The 16,596-nt window shown below is 40.9% G+C and overlaps 1 protein-coding gene across 1 annotated transcript in view; it reads left to right on the forward strand.

Annotated features, from left to right (window-relative positions):
• Positions 1-46: 46 nt before the first annotated feature.
• Positions 47-16,596, forward strand: part of unc5c (unc-5 netrin receptor C) — a 146,140-nt gene continuing 129,590 nt past the window's right edge. The window contains exon 1 of the mRNA XM_034709462.1: positions 47-708. Coding sequence (XP_034565353.1) covers positions 591-708 — 118 coding nt within the window. The 5' untranslated portion in view covers positions 47-590. The remainder of the gene's footprint in view (positions 709-16,596) is intronic.

Here is a 16,596-nt window from a genome sequence, read left to right on the forward strand (position 1 = left end):
CGCTGTCGTCCGGGCCAGGTTTTGATGCAGCGCCGCCACTTGCAGGAGCACTTGGATTGGCTGAAGAAGCAAGGTAGCCCGCAGAGACGGCTCCTTCCTTCCCCACGGTTCAGTCCCGTCAGTGGAGCGCGAGGCGCGGCGAACGCACACACAGCTCACACACACTCGCCTACACGCGTGAAAAGGTGCAGAGAGACTGAGAGGGACTCACCGGAGGACTTTGATTTTTGGTGTGTGGGACTAACCGGAGCATGAATTTTCCATCAAGACATCGATCAACACCTCAAGACAAACCAAGTGAAGCTTGGAGGGGGAAAGCAAACGGACGCAGATTTTAATGCAACATCCATTCAGACGGAAGGCGATGCACTCGCCTCTTGTTTCATAAACTCACAATTTGTTTGACTGCAAAACACAGCGTTGGATATATTTGCTGTAAAGCCAGATTAATCCTGCTCTCTTTTTTTTTTTTTACTTACGGGGTAACATTTTACCTGCTGCGGACAACAACGAGGGACGAATAGTGCGTGTTTGAGCGCATTTTTCTCAGAGACTCGGACTTGCCTCAGAGCGGAGTTTGACTCCTCATCATGGGGTACGGTGCACAAACTGATGGAGACAGAGGAAGAGTGCGGAGATCTTCTCCTGAGATGCTGACCGTCTCCTGGGTTTTGATTTGTCTCCTGGTGCACACCGGAGTGGCTCAAGGTAAAGTGGAAAGTGTCATTCTGGTCTGTGAACTTGGCTTTGCTCTGGATAAAAGTTCTGTAAAGTCCTGCTGGCTGAAGCAGGGGTGAAGTAGGCAGAAAGAACCACGTTAACCTTTCTTACTTGCACTGTTAATTTAAACGAATGCAGCTAAACTGGCGTGTGTCACTGAGGTGTTCGAGAGATAAGGCATACATGTAGCTCGTATCTAAGCAAGGAGGCCAAAAAGAACAAATAACAAACCCTCAACGCCTCCATGGAAGGAAATTGGACAAAATGATCACACTTCAATTCAAGTGGCCGAAGGTTGCTTATTTCACTTGTGAAAACCACAACTGGGAGTTGTAAACACCAACACTCCCACTATCACATCTGTCAGCTCAACAGAGCTCCCAGATACCATCCAAATACAAATGAGCACACATTCAGGCTGTTGTTTAACATCTCCCTAAATTAAATCCTGTAAGATTGTCAAACAAGAGCAGATGTACTGAAATAGAAATGACAAAAACAACATGAAAAACCTTATTTAACCTATTCTGAATCAGAACATCCCCCAAAATTGATCCTTTAAGATTGTCATGCACTGGTACTAAAATAGAAATGACTTAAACAACAACAACAAAAAGGCAGAAAACCTGTGTTTAACCTATTCTGAATCATCAAATAGTAGATCAAATACAAGACCCATATCCCCTGTTATTATTAAAAAGCAAATTAAATATAAAATCTGACTCATGCTTAGTTTCTACTGCTGTTAATTTCGTTCCATCCGGACATAAGCACACTGTTAAAACCCTCCAGATGAAGGGCTTAATGTTTCATTCATTCTCTTTTACTGGGCTGCTTGCCTTGAAAATAATTCTCCAAATGATTAATTCTTTGGTAATCTTGTTATGACATATACGAGTAGTTGAATTAAAAAAAAAAGTATATCCTCCTTTGATGATTGGTTTTAAAGTGTAGTGAAGCTATTACAGCTCTTAAATAGTCTTGACCTTTGTAAAGAGGTCTGTTATTTATGAGAACTTAATCATCTGATTTACAAAGTGTGGAAGGTTGGAGATGATTTTTCTTTTAGATGAAGCACTGTATATCTTTTTAATCCTTTAAATATCATCCTTTTAATGTCTCCCTGTATTTAGTTCAACCACTGAGCACATTTTTTAATCTCCAGTTTTTCCTCAGCCTCCTCCTTTAGTGCACAGCCGTCCGTTGAAAGATGTTTTCTGTAAACCAGAGTAGCTGTCAGTTGTGGAAAAGCATTGAGATAATGCCACAACACCTGAAGCCATTTACTTAATCTGCTCTCTCCTGAGTGGGATTGTCTGTCAAACAAAGAGGAGCCCATCTGTGTGAGGGTGGATGTGCAGTATGTGTTTGTGCATGTGTGTCAGATTCCATGAAGTGCCTCTGGAATTACGGTAGGTGGTCCGTCTATGTGAGGACATGAGGGGGAAGTGAGCTGGTTTGGAGGTTTTTTAATGACCTTCCATTTGTACTTTTTTTTTAAATTTAAGGCTTTGCTGCTCATGCAAAAGCAACACAAGCTTACATTTAAGGTCCGAGCACATATTCGAGACAGGGCCGAGGGTCTGTGAGCAGCCTTATCTAGCTGCTCCAGACCTTCAGCGCACTCCTACATAGTTAATGAGCAGAAGAGGAGGAGAGGGAAGAATAAAAAAAAGAAAAACATGCACAGGGCAGGTCTGGTTTCTGAAGGGCAGGGTGAGATGACATAATACCCGTTCCAAAACCCCCCGGAGAGAAGCCGTGTCATTGACTGGATGGGAATACGAACAAGGTCCTTCTCTGTCCATTAAGCAGTCGATACGGCGGGAGAACATTGTTTGAGACTAATTAATGGGCCTCGCTATTTTTGGGCCACTGATGAGCTCTACACATTTCCAAACCGCTGGAGAGTCACTTCTTCTGTGTAAAACTACTGGTGATTAAAGTGGCTCACTTACTACTAACACCATGCTTTCTTGCATACATTTCCCAGCCTTTTCTTTTTACACATATTTTACTGCATTTCTCCTTGCGATTGCAGTTTACTTTTTGCTTTTCCAGTTCGAGGACTTACTCTCCTGTATCTACAGGCAGCAAGGAGTGAGCACTGGGAAATGAGAGTGCTCATTAACCTGCTGAACTCTTGACAAAGGAGACAGGTTGAGACAGATATAAGCTGGGAGCTGCCAGAGAGGTAGCTGCTGAGCGCTCTGTGACAGTAGCCTGATTGGAAACCCTCGGTGCAAGAACAGATGGACTTCTGGTATTTCCAGCACAGCGGCGGAGCTGTACAGTATGTGCAGAGTCTGTGTCTGCATGCATGTTGTTTGAAAAGCTGATGGAGGATGTCAAGTGGTTGTAGGAGTATATGGACTACTTGGTTGTGGTAATATGTGAAGAAGAAAAAAACTAGGAGAGAGGTTTGAAAGAGTGTTTTTCCCTTGGGAAAAGTACATGTGCTACGTTATTTTTGGTTCTTATGAAGAATCTGAAATACATTTTTTACTGGGAACAGACTTACCATTGTTTCTTTGAGAAGACCATTGATTTAATATATGAAATCAGCACCATGGGGCAGTTATTAAAGGATAAGGATAAAGAAGCATTGTTAAAGTCAGCGTATTGAGACATGGATTACATATCAGAGACACATTTTAGATGATAAAAAAAGAAGACTGTTGAAAACATGATGACATATAGAAAATAATTACAATCAAAGCAGATTTTCTTGATTATTTTTGAAGTAAAAGACTTTTAATTAATCATTACATTGTCAGTTATGTATTGTGTCCTTGTGTTAGGCCTGCTTGCACATACTCACTTTTTCCACCATGCTCCTCTTATGTCCCTCTCCTACACTCAGTCCATGCCTCTGCCACCTCACCACTCTCTGATGATGTGTCCACTGAGGACTGTTTTTGGAAGGAAAAGTTAAGAAGGACCTTTGTTTTTCATTCATAAAAAAATATTGTGACGTCGCTAACTTATTGTTCATTGAACTCTGTCTCAGATCTATCTGAGCACTGCTTTGAGAACGCAGGTACCAGTGAATGTTATTTCTATCATTATGATTCAAACTGGCTTCCCTGTGGCCTGACAACGTTCTCTCTCAGGGGTCTGCTAACATTACAACCACTGCGGTCATTCTATAAACAGGGCCTGTGTGCACAATGAGGACATTGTGCGAAAGCAGCAGTTGTTTTGAATCACCTCTTATGATAGCCCTTTTTCCTAAGCATCCATTAGCTTGTATTATGACACACTTACTGTCAAGCTTTTTTTTCTTTATTGAATTAAATTTAGATTCAGCCACACTCTGTGTGCAGGGGAGGAAATAACACGGAGCAAACAGAGTGTACAGTACACTGTGACAGTGCTGAGTAGGGTCAGAGGTGTACACTGGTTGCTAGCCGAGCCACAGAAGGAGCGTGGTTGTGAGTGATAATTACTGTGAAAAGTGGCTGCTGAGTTTGCTTCCCTGCTCCACTTGATGTCATATAGTATTGTTGTGATGGCAAAAATATACAGGGAGCTATTTTAAGGGCAGGAAACAGTTTGCAGTCATCTGCTGGATGTTGTACCGGCAGAGGTGAAGACTGTTTATGTCATTTTTTGCAGGATTTTATTAGAAATACTGACGTCATGAGTGCAAGGTGCCCTGCTGTGTAACTCCAGAAATAGAGGTGCGTTTAGTCAAGCAAACAATCAAATTTTGTCACTTTATCTTGTCAGCACCAGAGTTATTAGTCTATTAAATGAATTATTAATAGTTTTATTATTGAAGACCCGAAATGCCAATCAGATCTTGTCTAAGCTGTAAGACACCCCACCACTAGATGGGGCTGTGGTTTCAGTAAATGGTTGCTGCCATAATACTCCAATGATCTAATATCCAAATGTAAACAAACAGAGATGAAAGACGGCACCTCAAATGGCAGATAGAGGTTCATGTATACTGTGTGTTTTAATATAACATCTGTAGGACAGCAATGCGTACCCAGCACAGGCGTGTGGACTTAAACTTGCAAGGAAGACAAAACGCCGGCTGTGCTAGCACTGCTAACGTTAGCCACACTTGGAAGACCTATTAACACTGTTTACCAACAGACTCTGGAATCCTGTTTAGATGTGTTGAATGTGTTGTTGTGCTCAATTTTGAACTAATCCTAATACAGTCAGAATCATTTTCGCTACTGAAAGTAAAATATTCAATTCAGGACATCTCTTCTCCAAAATGCCTGAAAAGTCATATAAAAGCATTTACATGATGTGACTACTTTAGATTTTTACTTAAAGCTCCTGTGAGGAACTTTTGGTTTGAATTGATTTGGCGCTCCTTGTGGGCAAAGCAGTTTGTCTCTCTTTGTCCAACTTCTCCTGTGTGTAAGAAGTGTTTTATTTAACATAAAAAATCTGCCTTTAAAATGATAATGTGTCACCCACAGTGGGTCTCTGTCATGGAAAAGTGTTTTTTAAAAGCCTGTTTTAGCATGATGCTTTCCATTGTTTTGTCTGACACCTACCCTCCAACATGCATTAGAAATAACAGTAAAGAAATGACCAATCTTGGGATGCCATTTGCCTAGTGGTCCAAGCGCGAGCACCATATACAGAGGCTATAGCCCTCGTCGCAGAGGTCAGCCTCGGCCATTTGCTGCATGTCCTTCCCCCACTCTCTACTCCCCACATTTCCCGTCTCTCTTCAGCTGCCCTGTCCATTAAAGGTGAAATTCCCAAAACATAACTTAAAAAAAATAAAGAAAGAAATGACCTTTTTGCTGATAATCTCTCTTGCTTTTTTAGGTCACGCAGAAACATCAGTATTAATTTCAGTCTGTTTCATAACCAGCTAAAAACTCCTCACAGGAGCTTTAACTAAATAATTGACCTTATCTTAAGCAAAAATCTGTTCATTTTTGTCTCCTTAGTAAGATTTTCCTTTTCACTGTCAGGATAATACTCTGGTGGAAGAAATGCTAAATCCCTGTGTAGTATTTGAGTCTAATTAAATAGAATTAGCCCTTAAATCCTTCAAATTTACAGATAACTGCTCTAATCTCACCCTTTAAAGCCCACTCTGCCCACGGTGCGTATTGAATTTAATATGAACTCTTCCTCAGATTATAAAAACAACAATCTCCTACAAACAACACAGAAAACATAACCATGCGACCTCAATGCATGTGATGTTTAGGTTTCTGATGCTGCTCAACAGATGAGTAGTTAAACCTTGTAATGTAAGTGTTTATGCTGCCTCTTCTTTGTCCTCCAGTAAAGTAAACTTAAAAGCTTTCTTCCCAATGAGGTTTTTGTAGGAGGATGTCTTTCCTTTTTTTATTTGTTTCCCTCATATTCCAGGCAATGTGAAGCCATTTGAAACCAGAGCTTTCAAATAAACTTGACTGCCAGGGAGTGTAATATTGATTTTAGATTCCTGTGTCATCACTATCACGTCCCCTCCTTCTAGAGAAACAGACAGGAAAAGAAGTGAAATGTTGAGAGTAAGAAGAGGGTGATCACAAGGACACAAATGAAGCAAACGGGACAGAAAGATTAGGGGAGAGGAGAAAAAAGAGCTGGAGGTAAAACTGAGGAGAGAGAGAGAAGAGTGAGAGCAAGATATTGAGGGAGCGAGGACAGGGACGGACAGGGGAGGAGAGGAGAGTGTCATAATCACCCGGTGTGACACTCTCAACTACGGGGGGAGCTTCACAGTGCAACATTCACTTCTATTAGCAGTCCATTAGCAGAGCCCGGCACAAGTAGCAGCACTTGACGGGCAGGCCTGTGCCAGAACGGCTGACCTGTGTGTCGACACAATGGATAATGCTCCACCTAGATAGTGCGTGTGTGTGTTAGGAGGACTTTTTCGTGCATGGAGGGTGAGTCAAAGTGCACTGCAGGGCCTGAATTACTCTGAAATACTGAGGCAAGTTTGAGCTTTTTAGGCTGTGGACAGAAAATGAAATAATTGTGTAAAAGGTTGTACTGTCAATTACACTTCTGGATGAGATATAGGGCTGTAATGATTGTACAAATGATGATGGTGGTGGCTGTAGTGGTAGTGGTGCTGCTGACCTGATTTCCCACCTGTGATGCCCCCCTCTGCCAGAAATGGGCTCTTCAAAGTTGAGATGCATTAGAGGTACAGTCATTTCTCATTCAAAGGCTTGTTGGCCTCCGAGAGCACCGTGATTACAGGATCTCAGCCAAAGGGGGGGAAGGAGTGGGTGGGGGGGGGGGGGGGGGGGGGTGGACTACTGCCCCTGCTCTTGATCTACAGTTCATTTATGATTACAGATCAGAGCAGAAAGTCAGGAGTTGGGGTTGGAGGGGGGTTGTGTGTATATGTGTGCGAGTGTGTGCATGTGTGGGGTTAGTCTAGAGGAGGACAGAGCCATAGGGGTACAGAGAGAGAAGTGATTACCAGTTAAGTGGCCCTTCTCATGCCATTATAAGCAGCAGGGCCGACAGAGCACATCATGAGTGAGTGTAAGTACACACTCCACTCCTGCCCTTTAATTTGGCACCATGCCACCCCCCCTTCCCCTTTTGGTGCTCCACCACTAATGTCTCTTTGCATTTTTGTGGTTCTAACCAGAAATAAGTCAAGGATCTGTCATTTCAAACGCAGGTAGAAGTATGAGTAACCTAAATGTGTTCGTTGCAAGAACCTTTAATCTTGCTAATTTTTGCTTCAAATGTATGGTATGTATGGTAGTGCACATTTTCTCATACTACATACATTGCATGACACATTCCATTACTATTATCGGCTTGTCTCCATGTGGTTATGTAGTTGGGTGATAATCGTCAGCATTAACCCGTCATTTAGTTGATGTAATCGTCTGTGGACACAGCTAATAAGTCCTGTACTGTTGCCATACCTAGCAAAGAGGATTAGGCTGCAGAAAAGACAGAGTTGGGGAAAGGGGGGTGGGAGAGGAGAGGAATGCTGCTACTCTTATGTATGCACACAGACACTATAAAAGCTCAAAGTGCTGATGAGCAGTAAAAGGTCGAGTCAGTGGGAACTCTGTTATTTCCCAAATGTCCTCTAACTGTGTTTGTTCCCCGGCCCAGCATGGAGCGTGGAACAGCCTTGGTAACTAACTACTTCATAGCATGCACAGCCCAAAAGCATAGCAAAGCAAGAGGAGAGAACTTCTATGGTGAAAATTTAGGCCAAACATGCCCTGCATGCAGGTGTGTGATAATCCTAGCATGGCACAGTTGTAGCATGGGGCCAAGAGGCAGCACTGGTCTAAGCTTTCTCCAGATATTGAGTGCTTATATACTTTTCTAGCTGAAAGTTAGGTCAAAAGGTTGGCAGAACTCTCACGTGAGTAGCGTAAATATGAAGGTAAGCCCAGCAGTGGTTAGCTTAGCTTAAGGACTTTGAAACAGAGATAGTCGGTAGCTCTGCTCAGTTCAAAGGGACCACATTATGTTCAGTTAATGAGTGTAATGTGTGCTGATACGCAAATTTTGTGCTTCTGGAGAATAAGCAATTTTTTTAGGACTTTTATTGTGAACATTCAAAGTAAGAGAGAACGTGTAACGTGTGTCTGAGAGACATGAAGTGTTTGAGTTTAACTGAGCTAATCTGTTATATTTTCAGGAGCAAGAGTTATATAACTGTTGGCAGATTAAGATATTGGACCTCGATAAATACTGATATATAACCTTTTACTACAGAAAATAATTTAACGGGTCATTTCGAATGTGTGTCATAGTGTAGCTTGTATCCTAGAAAGAAAGCAGTTTTCTGAGTACTTAGGCAAAGTCATAGCTCATATCATCATCGTAGAAAGTGATATCAGTATCACTCCCAAAATTTGATAACTGTCAAGCTCTCCTGCCGACCAACAAATAAAATACAGAAACACACAATTTGTTTTTATGTTGCAGAAATTCTTCACAAAGCAGAGAACAATTCTTTTCATTAAGACATTGTTGAAGATGAGATCATTGAAATAGTTCTCAGATCAGTCCCGAGCATTAAATCATCATCTCAAGGTGCTTTTTTCACTCCTCTGCTCCATCGCTGTCTGGGCACCTTTGATGTTAAAGCCAGGCTATGTTCAGGTCTGACGAACGAGGCTAACGTACCACTGAGGCGGTAATGAGGAAGATGATATCAATGGTGACTCACAACACCTGAGTCACATGCAGCATGAGGAGGCTTTTGGCAATCACCTGAATTTTCATGTCTCTATGGAAATCCAACCCTACTCTCCAGAATGAGAATACAGCTGCTATCTCTCCTTCTGTTCTGACTGTGATTGACAAAGCTAAACCCTTAATCCTGGCTTTGCCCCGTCTTGTGCGCAGAGCCGGAGCCTCACGAGTGGAATGGGACTAGAGCAAATATATAAAAGCCCTCCTGAAGAATAGTATTTATCTGTAATAAGTCATTTGCAGAGCTGGTGTATATATTTTGTCCAACCCTCGAGTGGATTCATCCATATACACGTTTCATGTACCTGCAGATTGGAGCATTTGCTTCATTTTGTTGTTGAACGTGTCACATCTCAGCATGGTGAGGAGGGCTGGTGGTTTCCAGACGCTGCACTAATGTCTGGTTGGGGAGGGTTGTGGTCTATGTATGTCAGCAGAACAGAGACGGGGGTTTTAAGAAGTGGAGGGGGGGCAGGCATGGGACCACTGGTCCCGGCTGAAACATGAGAGTAGCAGACCCACGCTCCCCATTCCTGTCTCCACTTTATCAGCATCTTGCTCTCTGTTATTTCTCCGCTCTTAAAGCATCCGATGAAAGCCTTGCCACAGATAAATGTTTGTGCCTTCTTGTTTTTTACGGGCCTCAAATGAGGGACTTTATCCGGCCCGGCCCCCCCTCCTTCGTACCCCTCTTCTTTTTTGCTCCATTCCTGGTCTGCTTTGAGATGCCACAAGAGAAGTTACAGCCTCTGGTTTACATTACAGTTCCTAGAGATGGGCCTGGGACGCCTTAAAGGGACAATGCTTGTTCTTGTTCTTCTAAAGGAATATATTTTTACAAGGCATTAGAGAAAGGCATGAGCATAGGCGGATTTTTCAGCAGCACCACGTTTTTCTTACTTTGTTAGATATAATTATTTCCATCTATGCATTCATTGAGTTAGATCTGGAATGAAAGGTGATATTCTTCGGCAAAGAAACTCACATTGTGTCCTTAGCAGTCTGCACTCTTTCACCTCTTATCACCTCATACAAATTTTCTCTCCCGCCTCACATAATCCAGTCTGCTTCTGTTTTCTTGAGCATGCATGAGCATATTGTTGTGAATATATGTGTCTTTGTGTGTGCACGTCCTTGTTTGTCTGCATATGGTGGCAAAGTGTGTGTCTATGTGCGCGCATGTGTTTATTCAATAATAACAGAGTCCGACAAAGTCTGTTTCAGATAAATCTGTGTGAATACCAGACCATTCATCCCCAGGAAATCAATCTTTCTCATAATTCCCCTCATTTTTCTTCCATCTGTTATCTACAGGGCTGCCAAACAGACTTTTAAACAGAGCAGACCATTACCAGAGGGCAGAATTAAACGTGTGTCAGAATGCCAGCCTGTAAAGTTGTTGTTTTTACTGAGTTAAATGAGGTGCTAAATTAAAGCCTCACAATCGGTATGCACTGTAAGATTAATCCCTTTTACCTCCCAACCCCCCATAGCCGTCATGTACTCCCGTTGGAAAGGGCAGAGAAGAGTGAAAATGTGCTAAAAACCAAGGACGTTTTCTGAAATGGTGCTATTGAGATAATTCTTGACTTCTGAATGCAAGTGATAAATATTTTTTTCCTCGTTTTTTTCTTTAATTACTCATTTCAAGTCTTAGCAAACATTGTGGCATTCATCACTTATCAGATCTTATACTAATAATTAGTCAGCTAGAGAGGTGCTAATAGCAGTTTAAAGGTTTGTGACTGATATTTGTCAAATTAGTAACTATAAAATATATATATATATATATATATTTTTTAAGATTTTTGAAAAATAAAAAATATCCACTACAGTGTGAGAGAAAATGCTCAGAGGTACAGATTGATATTACCTGATATAAGCTTGATACATGTATCTATACCAGTGTGTGTTTATTTCAACATATGTGTTGAGCTTTGTCTATGAAAAATACTATGTAACAAAATATCCTTTAAAGTCAGACCGATATATCTTTCAGCTGATACAGGCAGATATGTACTGATATTAGCCTATATTGGTTCAATCGAAATATTAATACCAATTATGTATTTTAAATATGTATTGAGCTCTTCTACAGAAAATCTAACAAAATATCTACTAGAGTGTTAGCGAGATATCTGTCAGCCAATAAAGGGAGATATTAGCCAATATCGGCCCAATAGGTACATTTATATCAGTATTTTTCAATATGTGTTTCCCTTTTTTCTACAAAATGTGCAATACAACAAAATATCCACTAGGGTGTGACCAATATATGCCCTGCCAATATTAGGTGGTTTAACTGATATTGGCCTAATAGATATCATATCAGTGGTTTTCATTGTGTGTTGAGCATTTTTTTTTTTAAATTGTATGTAGAAAACACAGTATCACAGTATAGCGACATATAGTTTGTACAGCACAGTTTTAGAGCAACTGAACCACACCTCATAACCACCACCAAATACCCTCCAAACTACCTACTACATGACCTCTTTTTTCTTCATTTTGGGCTTTGTTACTGTGACTCCAGTAATGGTTTGCAACTCGAGATTGCAGTTGGGTGTCAGGCACTTTCCTGTGTTTGTACAAGCGTGTGTTTGTGAGCCTGTGTGTGTGTGTGTGTGTGTGGCCATATCTCCATGATCAGTCCCCGGTGACCTAAGTTACAGGCAGACAGTGTTTAACTGGGGCAAGCCTCAATGGGTCTCATTTAAATGGGGCCCAGACAAGAAGCCCCACGGTGAAGGGTTACTTTATGACTCCTTACATGTAAAGCATGCTGTCGAAGCTACAACAATTTGTGTGCGTTGCCAGAGAAGGCAAACTGTACTTTCTTCTTTTTCTCCTTTAGGAATCTGTCAGGGAACCAAAAGTAAAAAAATCTGCCAAATTAGGGGGTTCCATGTGGAGAATAAGAGGCTGTGCTGTCTTTGATTTTTATGTATTCTTCGGTTAATGAATACTAGGGAGAAGAGGATGATGATGACAGTCTGTGCCGCTCTGAAAGTTCACTGCTGTAAATGTCAGAATTATTAATGAGCTCAAAGTGTCACTCCCAGCTTGTCCGACATGATGTTCCAACATGAAAGGATTAAGCAAAGTCTGGTTTAGCTGCCCTGGCATTCACAATATTTCTGTAGTACATGAATGCATCTCATCTAAAAGGGTGCACACTTTAATACTTTAGGAATTATGCACTGTACACAAATGCAAATTTGTGAGTTGGGTAAGGGATTGGCAGTGGAGGAGCACTTCCACCTGTGCATTTGCCCCTTTCAAGGAGCAAAGCAAACAGTAGGCAGAAGGTGAATAATGGATGTTGTTGTGTCGATCGCTCAGAATTGCAGAGTGAGGGGGAAAAAAGGACGCAGGAGTTTTTCCTAAACCAGGTCAAATGTCTGAATTGGCCCTATTTTGTATACAGATGAGCACTCTCGCTTGAAATTCCCAAAGTAAACACAACTCATGTTTGCTGTTTAACGTTCACAGGCTTCCAAATGCATTCAGGCATAGAAACCAAAGTATTGATGCAGACATTCATTGTTTCATGGATGAAACCTGGAGATTCGACTGGGCCCTCAGTATCGTGAAAACATAATGGTTCAATTTCTTTTTTTTCTTCTTCCGAACCAAACATTACATTCTTAATGGCTTGTCTTAAGTTTTAATATGAGATCATAATTAAAAATTATTAATGGTGCAAATATTTTATTTTGAAACCAATTGTTAGTTTTTCCCACGACCTATACTGATACTGATACCAATACCAATACTGATACCAATACTGATACCAATACCAATACTGATACCAATACTGATACCAATACTGATACCAATACCAATACTGATACCAATAATGATACAGGAATTGGCCTCTGACACATATCATAAAATGCCTAGTACCAGGTTGTAAGCCACTAAAACTACCATTCAAGTACTATACCAATCAGCTCGCCATTAAAATCGACCAATATCGGGTAGATTAGCATTAGCAGATCACAAACAACAACAATTTGTTGATAGCAGACAGAGTGAAATTGTTTGTCAGCTGTCAAATTGTCAGAAATGGTTTTTTTTTAAATCAACAATATGAACATTTTTTAAATGTAATCAGCATCAAAGTAGTATTTGGTGTTGGCATAACACCAGTAGTCACAGTATCCATATCGGTGTCAGTATCGGTATTATTATTGGGATGTTATCAGTATGTTAAGTGTTCTTATCGGTATCATTATCAGTGTCTTTGTCGGTATCGTTATTGTTATCGGTATGTTGATATTTTCAATTTTCTGCATTCACCCTTTGTAACCATTAAAAAGATGTTAATGGTCTGTTCTGCATTTCAAAAGGAGTCCTTGTAAATCGTTAGGGATCGTCTATTATTTCATTTGGCTATTCTTTTTCAGATCATGGTGACTTACCCATTTGTAATGTGGGAACAGAACATTTAGTGTTATTCTGCTTTCCCTCAAGTCAAGCTGATGGAGAAACGAGATCTCCATTTGGAAAAAATGACCGGGCTTAGTAAGATGACAGGCTTGTTTCTCTAATTCCAGCCCTCTATAAACTATGACCCCGTACAGTACACCAGCTGCACTGGAGTCAGCACACTAACTGTAAACTGATACACCATAATGGCCTGCTGCAGATATGCTGGAGCATGTGCAGCGGAAACCGATAATTCAGTGGTGACACACCATGCATAGGGGTTCCCATGGTTTGTAAGGGCTGACGTGAGGTAAGCTGATCCGTCAGGTAAAACCAGAGGGGGAGTTACTCTTCAGGGGGAGGGGGCGACGCAGACTAACCTCTGTTGTTTAAAGGAAGGAGGTAAATCATACCTCCCGATGAGTTTCCTTCGGTAGCTGCTTATTTAAATCCTACTGCAAAGATGCCTTCACATTTAGAAAGCTGCACATTACTAAATCATGCTATTTTTGTTTTTACAAGTCTGCAAAGTCTCACTAGCTCTCTGCTAACGACATTTTTTGTTGTTGCTGTTCTTCCATGCAAAATGTTTTATTTAGCCCGACCGCTAAAGCAATAATGATAGCAGCCAAAGAAAAGGAGGAGGAGAAGAGGAGGTTGAGACAAGGAATTGAAAGAGACTGAGATAATGTTTCTACTTCTGAGCTGCGTGACTTTTACCCACTGGATGAACAAGCTGAGAGCATCCAGTATTTAGGCACATTACCCACAGCTATTCTGGGCTGCAGTTGTGTGGCTTTGTGCGGCTTTGTGTTGACGAAAAAGAGGCAAAAATCTGGTAACAACAATTGTGAAACGGGGTGCAAGGATTGGGCATTACCAACTCACACGTATGATATTCTCATCCTGGTGCGATTTTGTCGTGGTAATCTCAGCCTTATTGTGTTGTATTTGTGTGGAAACACCAGATACCAGCACAACCTGGATTTGGTTTGGTGCCTCTCTTCTGGTTGGCAGTTGTTACTATGATGATTGAACTTGACGGTGAAGGCATGAGAAACTGAAGCTGAACATTTACATTGTAGCTTCTATTTTAGTTTGAGTTTGTTTTAATAAGAACTTGACAGACTGCAGTTACCATCACAGAATTTCAACAGGGCATGTCAAATCCAAGGAGTGTCAGCGGTCACTCTGCTAACACGCGTTTCTGTGTGAAGTAAGCGGCCATGGAGTCAAACGGTTCAGTCAAAGCAGTTCTGACACACACGGGAAAGTAACGATGCTCAACGAGTGGGAGGACAAAAGTGATCGGGCCTTTGATGATGTGTCACATTGAGGGGATGTAGCTGTCTCATATCTATCAGTTGCTAAAGGTTTTCTCTGCTCCGCCTGTCACATCCAACTTTATTCTTCATTTTGCATTCGTCTTTCCCTTGGCTCTCTCTGTTAGAAGATGCTGGGTGTCAGATTGAAAAAAAAACAAAACACTGTCAAATCCTATAAAGCGAGTTTTTGTAAAGGCTTACAGAAGTATTTGTTGCTGAGTGCCCCCTGTTACATGCAGACAAACAACGTCCTTTGAATCTGGGTGGTCTCTCGGGGAGTGAAGCAGACGTTTTAATTCAATCAGCTGCAAACAGCAATAATGCTCTCCTGCTCCTAAAACTCACTCATCTCACTTCACTGATGCGATTACGAGCTGAGCCGCGCTGGCCATCTTGTTGTGATTTTATGTGTTTACATGGGAGGGAGGTGTTTACTGTGGAAATTGCGGCCCCCCTCCTGCTTCCCATTAAGCTACTGGAGGAAAAAGAGCTGCTGTGAGATTTAATTTATTTACCATCTCTGGAAGAGAGTTATAATGATTCTCTAACTAGAGTTATGACTGTTTCTTCCTTTGAGTCCTGTTCTCGAGAGATTAGTGGCTCCAGCTTGAGCAGAAAACGTCCATAATGTCTCCAGACAGAGAGACTAGTTTGCGTAAGAGGAAATCTATAGGGTTTAAGCAATATCAATAATTAAAGTAGCTGGAGTACACTAGGAAACCTCTTGTTGATCTACAGTACGTTGAGATTTCAAACTTGTCAAAGTTAACTCATCCTCTATCAAATTCAAAGCTGCGCCATTCTGAATTATGGATCTATTCTGTAAGATATTTTTACAATAAGTTTAGTAATAAATATAAAGTCTTATCCACAAATATGACAAGTTTGAGGTGGTTAAAAATATAACATTATCATTCTAACATACTGAAAAGAAAGAACTTCCAGAAATCCTCTTGTTTTAGTAATACAAATGTCACTTTATGAATCCCATCACGATTATTTATGTGTTGAATATGATATGCACTTGTACCGTAAGTTTGGTAATAGATGAAAAGAGTAATCACAGAAAATGACTTTCTGAATTTCTCAAAATTATGACAAAATATCCCCCACATATTAAAAAGTGAGGTGCTATCACATGCTAATTTTTGAGAGTAGAGTAGTGTGTGAAACAAGTAGGCCTCCTAATAACAAACCACAATGCAAATGTGTATTTCATACACTTTTGTTATAGGTTTAGTAAGATAATCTCAAAGAGGACTTTCTGAATTTTGTATTACAAAATTAGAAATTACAAAATATCTCTAACATCTAAAATTATTATGCTATCATTAAGCACAATGCTGTCATTTATGTAGCATGAGTGCCGCCTCTTCACACAGTATGCACAGTGCTCAGGGTCTCATTATCTACAGGTGGGGAGTCTCATGTTTGCACTGGTGGTGGCAGGAAGCTACATGCTCATTAGGCTGGTGTCTGCAATATGATTAACATCACTAAGGTAGTGACATCAAGTGTGTGTGTCACTCCCAGGTACACTCAGAAAGCCTAATTATGTTGTATATTGTGAACCATCTTACCTTAAATTATATGCATTTATATGAAAACATGTGCTCTGCTCCTCCTGCCCCTGTCCACTGTGACGGACACACTCTGTGCTGACTCTGCATCCCTCCTGGAAATGGTCAGTGTTTTTGAACCCTCTGTTGAATATCAACATAAACCACTTTTCCGTAATTGCTGGATCTATTGTTGAAATAGCTTTTGAAATGTGTTAATTTGTGACTGGTTTGTGACTCAGACTTCTTTGTTTCAAATTGATTTATCTCAGGCAGAGTATCAAAGTTGCTTCAACTCTTAAACTTTGATCTAAATGAAGATTGTTTGTGATGCACTGAATTTGCGGTGGCGCTGTAGATTTAGTGTCTGTTTAGTCAGC

This window comes from Notolabrus celidotus, chromosome 19 (genome assembly GCF_009762535.1).
Source record: "Notolabrus celidotus isolate fNotCel1 chromosome 19, fNotCel1.pri, whole genome shotgun sequence".
Taxonomy (NCBI): Eukaryota; Metazoa; Chordata; class Actinopteri; order Labriformes; family Labridae; genus Notolabrus; species Notolabrus celidotus.